Source organism: Myotis brandtii, unplaced genomic scaffold, assembly GCF_000412655.1.
Source record: "Myotis brandtii unplaced genomic scaffold, ASM41265v1 scaffold115, whole genome shotgun sequence".
Lineage (NCBI taxonomy): Eukaryota > Metazoa > Chordata > Mammalia > Chiroptera > Vespertilionidae > Myotis > Myotis brandtii.
Window position 1 is genome coordinate 20,648,809 of NW_005353967.1, and position 11,717 is coordinate 20,660,525.

The 11,717-nt window shown below is 40.9% G+C and overlaps 1 protein-coding gene across 3 annotated transcripts; it reads right to left on the reverse strand.

Annotated features, from left to right (window-relative positions):
- Positions 1-2,717: 2,717 nt before the first annotated feature.
- ANKRD34B (ankyrin repeat domain 34B) lies at positions 2,718-11,646 on the reverse strand. Of its 3 annotated transcripts, XM_005858090.2 has the most exons (4): positions 11,225-11,646; positions 9,436-9,518; positions 5,925-6,006; positions 2,718-4,514 (listed from the first exon to the last, which is right to left on the reverse strand). In XM_005858090.2, the coding sequence occupies exon 4, from the start codon at positions 4,489-4,491 to the stop codon at positions 2,980-2,982; it is 1,512 nt and encodes a 503-aa protein (XP_005858152.1). In that variant the 5' UTR covers positions 4,492-4,514; positions 5,925-6,006; positions 9,436-9,518; positions 11,225-11,646; the 3' UTR covers positions 2,718-2,979. The 3 variants fall into 3 exon arrangements, with proteins under 3 accessions (XP_005858152.1, XP_005858153.1, XP_014405673.1); XM_005858091.2 differs by lacking the exon at positions 5,925-6,006; XM_014550187.1 differs by lacking the exons at positions 9,436-9,518; positions 11,225-11,646 and having other exon boundaries at positions 5,925-6,304.
- Between the last annotated feature and the right edge of the window lie 71 nt (positions 11,647-11,717).

Here is an 11,717-nt window from a genome sequence, read left to right on the forward strand (position 1 = left end):
TCTGATATACTGAAAATAACTGAAAGAATCCATGTGTCATAATAGGTATGAATCACATTTTGTTGGCACTTACATTCCAGAGATCCACAAAAATGTGGCACCCTCTTCTCATTTTCCTGGAGAATTGGTTATTTCAGAGACTACAAGAGCAAGAAGGCTGCAGAAGTGTTTTTATTTATTACTAGAGGCCCAGTGCACAAAATTTGTGAAAGGGGCTTGGCCCTTGCAGCCCCAGCTTCATCTAGAAGGTCGTCCGGACGGTTGTTTGGTCTAATTAGCATATTATCTCTTCATTGTATAGGATTATTATTACTTCAAATATATTTTTATTGATTTCAGAGGGGAAGGGAGAGGAAGAGATAGAAACATCAATAATGAGAATCATTGATCGGCTGCCTCCTGCATGCCCCCTACTGGGGATCGAGCCCGAAACCTGGACATATACCCTTGACTGGAATTGAACTCGGGACCCTTCAGTTCATAGGCCAAGGCTCTATCCACTGAGCCAAACCAGGTAGGGCCAGAAGTGTTAACTATTATAGGGCTGAATAGCTTTCTCCTAACAAAATCAAATCCACTTACTGAATAAATTAAATTGGATGGACCTAGAATTTCCATATTGTTGGGAGCATGCTGCTATGCATATCTTTGTATTCATTGTTTCAATCATAGTATCTTCTCTATAGTGAGCAAAATACTCTTGGAATTTTAATCCTGGTAATATATCATTTGATTTTCAAGTTTCTCACCAGCACCACCTTAGTTCATGCCCTTGTTCTGCTCCTAGAATTTCAAAACCTAATTCTTCATAACTTCATTCTTCACACTCAGAGATACCCTGAGTATTTCTACATACATATCTGATTCCTGTTGCAAACATCTGTGACTTTCCATTGGGATGCCAGTGATATATTCTACTTAATGGAATGAAAAATCCCATAGGATGGTTTTACAATCAGGCTCACACAACCTCAGCTCCTAAGGGTTCTTGGGATTGATAGAGGACTACAAATTCTTCTAAATATGGCCAACAAAGTTTTAATCCTACTAAATATATATATTTTTAATATTGGGATGAGAATAGAAACAACAGTTTTTCTTTCATAGTTTTCTATTTACTCAAAGTAACATGTGGCACAGCTTCCCTTGAGATTATGTTGAAATATTTATCATTAGTATTTGAGATAAATAAAAAACAGTGATAATTAAAATAACATTTTAAAACTTTATTGATACCATTTTGTTTATGAACTAATCTACTTACATACTTTCCAGTCTGTATCCTTACAACTTAAAGTGAAGCACTTTTCTCAATATTAGAACTTGCAAAAAAGGATTTAGCTGCCTATAAACACCAGGTACAATTCTATGTTCTGAATAAAAAAATATTTCTAATATAATTAATATTAATGTTCTTCAAAACATTAAATGGAACATCTCCAGGTTTTTTCCCCAAATAAAAGCCACAAGAAATTAAATACTATATACATTATAACTTGCTTATATCAAATTACCAAGAAAAGCATGATGCCCATTGTTAGGCTCTCCTTACTGACAAAAAGCAAAAAAAGTTGTATATGACAACATCAAATTAATACACTCAGGTTCTGTATAGTTTGATTTATTCTGTGCTGTAAACCGCTAGATTGAAATAAGGATTTTTTGTATAAACACCATATTTTGAAATTTTATAGATAATGTAGTCATTTTATAATAGTAGCATGGTTTTCATTTATTTTGTTAAAAATTATTCACAGTATTCACATGTCATACAATACTACATTTTTGGAATGTCATACTAAGGAAATTATCCTTATACATCCTTATTATAGAAATGTCTAAGAATTATATATTAGAAATAAAGACATTGTTTAATATTGACCGACTATTTAGTACATTTTGTAATTAAGTTTCTACTGACTTTTTTAACTTTGGCTCACCTAAGCTAATAATCAGGTGGTTTCTTTTTTTTTTTTATAAAATAAAGCAAGCATTTAGTTTCTATTTGTGATGAATCTCAAACTTTTGGGATTGTTTTTAGAAAGACAAAAATAAGTAAAGAGGAATGTTTTTTAACTTTAAAATATATTTTCATTGGGAACCTATGGATAAGCTTCAAAAAAATTAACAGGAATTAAAGGTATGGAAAATGAAGAATTCCATAACATTTTTGTTTAAATGTTTAAAAAAACAAAGCAAAGCAAAAAACAGCACACAAACACTTGGCATAGATTATTACTACCATGTAAAACTTACCTACCACTTAACACTGATTAAGCTAACAACAGGAACATTAGTTTCTCTGTCTACTATAATGATTGACCATTACAATTTTAATTAGATTTTCATCTACCTGCATTCAACATTATATATTTTATTGATTTCAGAGAGAGGAAGAGAAACATCAATAAGAGGGAATCATTGATTGGCTGCCTCCTGCACACCCCACACTGGGGATTGAGCCCGCAACCTGGGCATGTGCCCTGATTGGGAATGGAACCATGACCTCCTGGTTTATAGGTCGACGCTCAACCACTGAGCCACGCCGGCCTGGGCAACAGTTTTAAAGAATCAGTTCATCCTTTCTTTGTAGTTTAAGCTTATAGATCATAGAACATTTAATAGCTTCAGTATTTTCTTTTATACTTTTTTTTTTTTTGGTTAATCCTCACCCAAATAATGGAGCATATTTTTTCCTTTGCTTTTCAGAGAAAGTGGAAGGGAGAGAGGGGGGAGAAATACTTTAGAGAAAAATACTTTTAACTTTTGAGAAAAATACTTTTGACTTTGAGAGAATTCTCTCACCAGAAACTATAGAGTATTTGTGTCCACAGTGCCTCATATGATACACACGTTGATCCCCCTAACCATTATGGACTAACCAATTACAATATTTAAAAGGAACATTTGAGATTTCTTCTCTAGTTGTATATTTCTCTGATAAAGACATATGAACAAAATATGTTTTCCAGCCATCTCTTAAAAATTTACTAACTGCTTAATTTGTTCTGTTTGCAATGACTGTCTCCTTAACATTTTTTTACTTTTAGGGAAAATTGGTACTGTTGGCATAAGCACTTTTTGACCGCAAGAAAGAAGGCTGGGAATCTTGGTGACATTGATATCTGTGATGGGAGGGTGAGGATTCACATTTAAGGGTGGCAGAAATCCTGGTCTGGTTTGGGGAAAACTGTGATCTAAAGGGAAGGCTCCTGACCCACGCCTTTCTAACACTGCATGGTTCCTCCTGCTGAGGGGACCTGGGGGGATATTCTCCAACAAGTCTTTGGACCCTGACAACAAGGAAGGAGTTGGTGAGAGGATCTTTTTCTTTCCGGTAAGTGCTTTGCCATCTTCTGAAGTTGTAGGGATTAGACCAGCTGAGAGCTGGGAATCGGAGCTATAGTGGTTTGCCCCTGAGTTTCTTTTTTGAACTATACTTCTTAAGGTGGAAGCAAATATTGCCTGGTTAGAGTCTGGGTCCTGGTCAATAGGGATTTCAATGCATTGCTGATTTCCTTCGGAAAAACATGACCGATAATTCATTTCATCATATGATGTCTTTCTTGGGCTGGCCTGATCAAAGGCTCTTAGCAAATGTGCCGTGTCTTTTATGTCAATACTTTGGTGCCTAGTGATGAACCGCTTGGAAAGTGCCAGCCCATTGGTTTTGTAGGATAATTCTTCCTCTGGGGTAATATCCTGGAGCTCCTCTTGCAAAGAGGCCACTCTGTTCATCAATGAGGGGGCATTCTTGACCCAGGGTGGCTTGGGCCCATTAAGGGCCACAGCAGGCTTCCTCACAGGGGAGCCCAAGTCCCGGGAATCATCACAGCTTCCCGAAAACTCCAGATCATTAAAGCCAAAAACTCTCATTTCAGTCTCAGAAGAATGTGAAAGTGGCATCGAGGCTGTTTTTATGTCTATTTCTGAAGGAGTGACACAGGTGGCTTGTGAATGACACCCATCTATATCCGAAGGAGGCATATTTAAGTACTGCTGGGTAGTGTGCCTGCCAGAGGGCGATTTCGCTGTTGTTATGATAATGACCTCTTTTCCTTTAGCCTTGCAAGCACTAAGTAGAACTTTCAGGGTCTCTTTATCTTCTGAATTGAGAGCATAAACAAGGGCTGAGTAACTAGAATGGTCTTGCAAGCTGAGGTCGGCCCCACTCTGTAGGAGCAAGGAAACAACTTCAGGGCCCGCTTTCTCTAAGCAAGCATGCATCAGAGCGGTTTTCCCCGATTTGTCCTGTATGTTGGGATCAGCATTGTTTTCTAACAGGTATTTAACCATTTTGGCTTTACTGACACTCTGGTGATCCACATGTTTGGTCTTACAGGCGATCATTAAAGGTGTTTCCCCGCGGTCATTGCTCTCATTGATGTAGGCGCCGCCTTCTAGCAGGAGTCTTGTGAGGCGAAGCCGGCTCAGATGAACTGCTTTTATCAGGGAATTTCCATCACTTGAAATTTCCACACCTTCATCCATCTTCAAAAGTCAGAAATCAATACCTGCTTATCAAAGAAGATGAAGACCAAAAGATTAGCCAAAATCAATGTCCTCATTTATACTCATGTTTTTGCATACAATTTCTGAAATATGTATGGAGAAAGAGGACATAAATGAGATGGTTATTAATAAGTACAGGACAAAATAGTGAATTACAAAATTAAAAAATTTTAGACTAGTAACAAGCTTTAGGAAGTTACAAACTAAAATTTACTTTTAGAATCTTCACTGAATATTTATGCTGTAACACCAACCTAGTACTGTATACATATTCCATCTTACAATAAATAAAAGTAGTATCATACAAAAGAACATGTGAAATATCCCACATTAATTAAATAATAATCAGCTTTTTAATCCAAGCCCTTTAATCATGAGACAGTCAAAACAAAAAGCAAAAGAAAAGGCCTCTTAACATGAAAAATACAGAGACCAGAACAAACAGAATAAAAGCAACTTGGAGGTTACAGATATTAATTAGTCAGGAAAATGAAAACTGCAAAAGCTCATTATCCCCAAAGGGATAAGATGTGGTAACCAAGAAACAACAAGATTCTTTGGAAAAGTGAATAAGATCCAGAGACTCTTCAACTTATCTCCTGAGAGCTCCATCATATGTTATTGGCAATATTGACCTTTCTTTATTCATCCAATTTTTCAAAAATAAACAATTAATTTACTAAAGAATCATACACAAATGGGAAACTGAAGAGAAAAGCGCTTATCTCCTGAGAGCTCCATCATACGTTATTGGCAATATTGACCTTTCTTTATTCATCCAACTTTTCAAAAATAAACAATTAATTTACTAAAAGAATCATACACAAATGGGAAACTGAAGAGAAAAGCAAAAGGAGTGATTAACAAAATCAAGAGAAAGTTATCTCTTGGGGGTGGGGTGTAGAGAGAACAATAAAATTTGGGAGGAAGGCCTGGGGAATTTTAAGATTCAGGTAATGTTCTGTTTCTCTCCCTGGGCACCATGGATATAGATGTCCATTTTATTATTGTTTTTTAAAACAGTACATATTTCACATGTTCTTTTGTATGATTCTACTACTCATCTATTTATTGTAAAATGGAACATGTATACAGAAAAGAGCATAGCGCTTCTATAGGCTATGTTTCATAATTACGTTTTACAAAGGGTCTATCACATCTTAGTTTTTACAACATAGTTCAGTTTTTGTGGTATTACCAACAGCATTGATGCTTAGATATTCAAGGAGCTTCAGCTACTATGTTCCTGAAAGGCAGCATTCAAAAGAATATCCTTACTAACTTCCTCGTTAGTATCATTCCTGATGCTAAGCAGAGGACAACTACTCAATATACACATACATAAACACAATGAAAGTGAATGCTGTGATCTACTTTATGATCTACTGAAGTTATTCCAGAGCCAGACATACCTGCAACTCAGGAACTTAGGAATTTTAGGACTGGCTGACAGCGTGGGTCCCAACCCAGAGGTCTATTCTGAATGCAAAGCATCTGAAAAGAGCTCACGTGAGACAGTGATTCAAAAGAAACCTTCTTTTAGCATTTTTAAACTACAAATGTGTTTAATAGGATTAAAGCAACAGGATTTAGAGAAATGATTGGAACATAATATTAAATATAGAAACCACTTAGTAACTGCAGTTCAAGAAGAAAATGGTATCAATAATGTAAAAACACTGTTGACCAAAAGCAGCATTTGAGAAACAGATACTCAAATGAGAACAAGTTCTCAGATACCACATTTTAATATTATACTCTCATATAGTTTTTAGTATTGGGGCCAATCTTGGTTTTTTTAAAAATACTTTTTTTGCCTACATCACATTCTAGTCCAGGGGTGGGCAAACTTTTTGACTCGAGGGCCACAATGAGTTCTTAAACTGGACCAGAGGGCCGGAACAAAAGCATGGATGGAGTGTTTGTGTGAACTAATATAAATTCAAAGTAAACATCATTACATAAAAGGGTACGGTCTTTTTTTTTTTTTTAGTTTTATTCATTTCAAACGGGCCGGATCCGGCCCGAGGGCCGTAGTTTGCCCACGGCTGTTCTAGTCTATAACTTTTTAAAAAATCTTTATTATTGAAAGTATTACATATGTCCCCCTATATCCCCCATTGACTTCCTTCAGCCCACAGCCCCTCCCAACCCAGGCCTTCATCACCGCGCTGTCTGCGTCCATGGGTATTGCATATATGCATAGGTCTTTAGATGATAACTCTTTTTTAAAAATAGTCTTATAAGAAACTTTGGGAATTTCAAACATTTTTACCTATCCTCATGTAAAAGCCGTTCTCCACAACACTAATTCTGACTACTTTCTGTCACAACTTTCCTCAAAGCTGGCATCAGGAGGTTCTGGGAGATGAGGGGGGCTATCAATGTACTGCCTGCTGGGGTGCCACACCGTAGTCCTGTGGAAAGGGAGGGTGCTGTGGGCTCCAGGGCCTCAGAGAAGCTGAGCAGTCCCACCACTAGCTCCTGGCAACCAGTGAATCTATCTGCCATGTGGGCGTAGGCAGACTCTCTCCCCCGAGAACTGGAGGACTGTCTAGCAAAAACAACTCCATGAGGCTTACCAGTACTCCTTGTTCATTAAAAACCCCTGGATTGATCACTTTTTAAAACTGTTCACATTTAGTAGAGCAATTCTGAAAATCTTTAAACATTACATTTTTCAGAGGAAAAAGTTGTCAAACACTTTCTTCTCCACATATGAACACAGCTGGTCTCCTAGTGTCTCATTTGTAATCAGTACCTTTTTGGAATAATGCCCTTGTCTTTATCTATACCCTCATCCTCTTTCACACTTGGTTCCTTTTTCTTGCCCCAGCCATTTGCACAGCAAAAACGCTGACAATGAAGTTTGACTTATTTACTCTTCCTAGAGGTAAGTCCTACCTGTGTGTGACAAGACCACTTCTTTCACCCACAGTTCTCCTAGTTCAGAAATGGCCTTGCCTCCTATCCCAACCTGTGAAACCCTCACTGAGCATTAGGTGCTGACATCATCTTCACATTCAGTCAGACCCTTGGTTATAATCTAGCTTATAAATGATCCCCAAGTTCAGTTTTGCCTTCCCAACAGATAACAGTTCAGCTAGAGAATGTTTGGGGGTTAGAGAGACCCAGATTTTTATCCCAACTCTCCTACTTACTAACTGAATGCCCTGCTCAAGTCTCTCAGCCTCAGAGCCTTGGGCTCCTCATCTGTGGAAAGGCAATCAGATAACATTCATCCCCTGGTGAAATCAATATCTACAAAAAGACTTTCTTGTTGTGCCTTCTTATCACTGCACTCTTCTTTTTAAAAAATTTGATCCCAGAATTTAGCCTTCTTTTATTTTAACCATGTCCCTAATCCACAGCCTACTTAAATAACAGGTAAAATATTTAAAATGGTTTTTTTTAGGATGTGCAAATAATGTTCCCTAAACATAAATGGTATTTACCAAAATATGGGATGAAGACATCCTTTAAGCATATTTTCTTTATAATTTTCTAGTACAATAACTTCAACATTATTATAAAATGTTAATTGTTAAACAGCTGGATAAATTGTCTTTTTAAAAAATATGTCTTTATTGATTTGAGAGAGAGAGGAAAGGAGAGGGAAAGAAACATTGATGTGAGTGAAACATCTATCAGTTGCCTTCCACATGCATCCCCACCAGTGACCGAACAGGCAACCTGGGCATATGCCCTGACTGGGAATTGAACCAGTGACCCTTCAGTGCACGGGACAATGCTCAATCAACTGAGCCACACTGGCTGGGGCTAAATTGCTTTTTATTTTAAAACTAGAGGCCTGGTGCATGAATTCAGCCTGGCCAAAACAGGCTCTCCAACATCCCTGAGGGGTCCCAGATTGTGAGAGGGAGCAGGCCAGGTTGAGGGACCCCACTTGTGCGTGATTGGGGCCGGGGAGGGACGTGGGAGGTCGGCCAGCTGGGGAGGGACCGTGGGAGGACTCCAGGGTGTATCCAGCCAGTCTTGCTCAGTCCCAATCGGTGGGACCCCAGCAGCAAACTAACCTACCGGTCATAGTGCCTTCCCCCTGGTGGTCAGTGCACGTCATAGTGAGCGGTGGAGAGGCCTTAGCATATCATTAGCATATTACACTTTGATTGGTTGAACGGACAACTGGATGACTGGACACTTAGTATATTAGGCTTTCATTATATAGGATTAGAACATCTTTAAAATCACTTGCAATTCATTATGGTGTATTTACTATACTCATTTGGTCCTCTCTCTATTCTCAAGATGCCACTAAAATTACAATTTTGTTATTTTAAAAAATGAAAAAGATACATATCCTAAAGAACAAAGAAAACTGGAGGACAGATATCAGGGGAGCAATTTCAAACAAGCTTTGGAAACAGAGCAGGGATGGTTGCATGGTAAACTGCCTTCGCATTGCAGAGGCTGCAACAGAAATTACCAGGGAGATGAGCAGGGAACCAGCTTACCCCTAAAACCCATGAAGTTTAGGACGCAGAGGCCCTAAGTGACACAGCAAGTGGCAATGAGGCGCAGGGCTGAAAATGAGAGGATCGCTCAAAGTCTGTGGACAGAACAAATGGACCCCAGGTTCTTTACCCTACCCCAAGTAGCAGACTCTTTTAGGCAAGAAAACAAAGGTTTATTCTCTGAACAGATTGATCAGAAAAGCTCTAAACCTCATGGCAGCATACTGAAAACAGAGGGATAAAGTGAGAGTCTACAGGCTGAATGGTGCACCCACCCCAGCTTTCTGCCCTGCTACCTGAAGACTGGATGCCAGGCTAAAGAAGTCAAAAACACTGGATCTTAGAATTATGACCCCTTTTAAAAACATCTGACAATAAATGAAGCAATTCAAACCATAACTGCATTCGCCTCTCCAGACACCCACTCTACATGAAAATAGAAAGTTACCTGAAAACATTATTCAAAATTTCATACTCCACTTATGCCTTTTCTCCCCCTGGATGCGTTTTCTGTCAGCCAGCTGTCAGTTCCTACAAAGGAATCAAAGCTATTCAGTTACGTAAATACCAATAATTTGTTGCACTCATCTCTCCCATTTGGAGTCTAGTTTTTTTCATTCCTTAAGACATCCCTACAGTGTTTGTTCAGTTAATCACATTTCACTGATTATGAGTCTGTAAAAGTGGGTCTTATGCGTGGCAACCCTCTGTGTGTTTGCAGGATGCAGCCTGCCCTGTAAGCATGGCTGGCATAGGAAGGGAATCGGCACGCACCAGGTCAGGCCCCCATTCTGTGCAGGGGAGGGGGCTGCGAAGGGAAAGGTGGGAGCTCTCCCAAAGTCACTCCTCTTATTCGCCTGCACCCCAGGGCTTACGTAGAAGTTCCTGTGTCCTTTATCTTATGCCCCCAGTTTCCCACAGAGTAAGTGCCTGATTCATGTGGTGTCTAACTCCCCAGTGCAACATGGGCTGAAGCACTTTAAAAGTCATCTTGGAAATGGTAGGCTTGCCCTTTCCTGTGGTGTTTTCTCCCTGTGCCACCTCCAGTTTTCCTTTCATTTGGAGAGAAATGTTATTTTCCTTTGAGTCTCTTACTCCACCTCCCAACAAAGGATTCGTGCTCCCTCTCATAATGTCAGCTGTCTGACATGGTGGGGGAGGGCATCAAGGGGGTGGAAATTAACAAACACTTGCCCCTCCCTGCCTTTGTGCTGCCCACAAGGGGACAAAGCCAGCTTAGAGAAGGCAGCAGGCTGTGTATCAGAGGTCTGGGCTTTGTCTCTTCCCAAGTTACCCACCCTTGGGAAGCTAATGCTCTGAGCCTCCGTTTCCTCATCCCTAAAATGGGGATAAAATCTACTTTATAGTAGATAATTGTGAGGATTTAAAAGACCCTAATACACTGGTCTCTTAAGACTTCACTAAATGCCAGTTTCTAAACACCCATCACTAAATGAGAATCCTCTGGGCTGGTGGGGTCTGACCCTGACAGGCAAGGTCCCTATACCAATGGGCAGAAGAATCACATGAAGAGTTTGTTAAAAAGATTCCAGTCTCCACTTCCAGACATTCAATAGGGGGTGCCTTCTATGCACACTTGGAGAAAATCTTCATTCCTCATTCCGTAACCCACATCCTATGTGCAACCAACCCCTGCCAGGCTGCCTCTGGCATCACCTCCGAGTGATCTGATGCTCAACTCCCCTGCAGGAGTGTAGGGCAGAGATGGCTGCCACAGCCTAGACGTAGAGGGAGCCCACAGGCCCAGAGAAGAGTACAGCCTTGAGTTAGATGGACCAAGGATGAGGCGTGCTGCCCTGCCCTGCCCTGCCCTCCCCAGAGAGAGCTGCAAAAATTCAGAGTCTCAGCAGACAGCCCAAGGCCAGGATGCAGAGGTCAGCTGCACTTGGAATGAAGCAACCCTGCCTGCCACAAGCAAAATATGTCTCTTCCCCATGCAAGGAAAGGGAGCAGTGTCAGAACAAAAAATGCATCCGAGATTGTCCCAGGAAATGTCATGACCTGCCAGGAAGAATGTTTTACCCTGGCCCCGGCTTGTAAATATTTAGTAACTGCTCAAGGGAAAGAGTAACTGGTAAGGTTTACCCTATTTCCCACATGTACCCCCAAAGGGCTAATGTCTTCTCAAACTTGCTTCGCTGTCCCCCAAGCCTCTGGGCCTTGGGCCAGCTACACCCCCACCCCAGAACATACACATAAGACCAGGAAAACTATACCTCCAACTGTCAGGGATCCAATCTGTTGAGGATTCTGGCAGCGTCTCCACAGACCCAGCCGGCTCTGGGAACCAAGCTCCTTTCTTCAGTTTTTTTTCAGAGTGCGGAGGGAGCGAACCCCAAGTGCTGTCGGAGAAGGGCAAAGGAAGGTGACTGGGGCGACAGCTCCGGGGCACGGATGGGGGTGGGGTGCGCGTTTCATCGCCTGGTCTCTGAGCTAAGCAGGCAGGCCATCTACGAAATGGGGTTCAGCACAGAGCCTCTGCGGTTGGGTCCCCAAGGTGCCCTCCCTTAGGAAATGGTATGCCCGAGGAGAGAAGCCATGGCCTCCATCCCGGGGCAGGTGCACCTCTGGACCCCTGCTCTCTGGTAACGAATTCCAAGGTTTTGGTGCCAAAGCTGTACGCGCCCTAGAGGCGCCGAGTCCCAGCTGCCCGCCCCTGTGTGGCTCGCGTTTGTGAAGCCAGTGGCTGCAAACAGCTCAGCAGCCCTC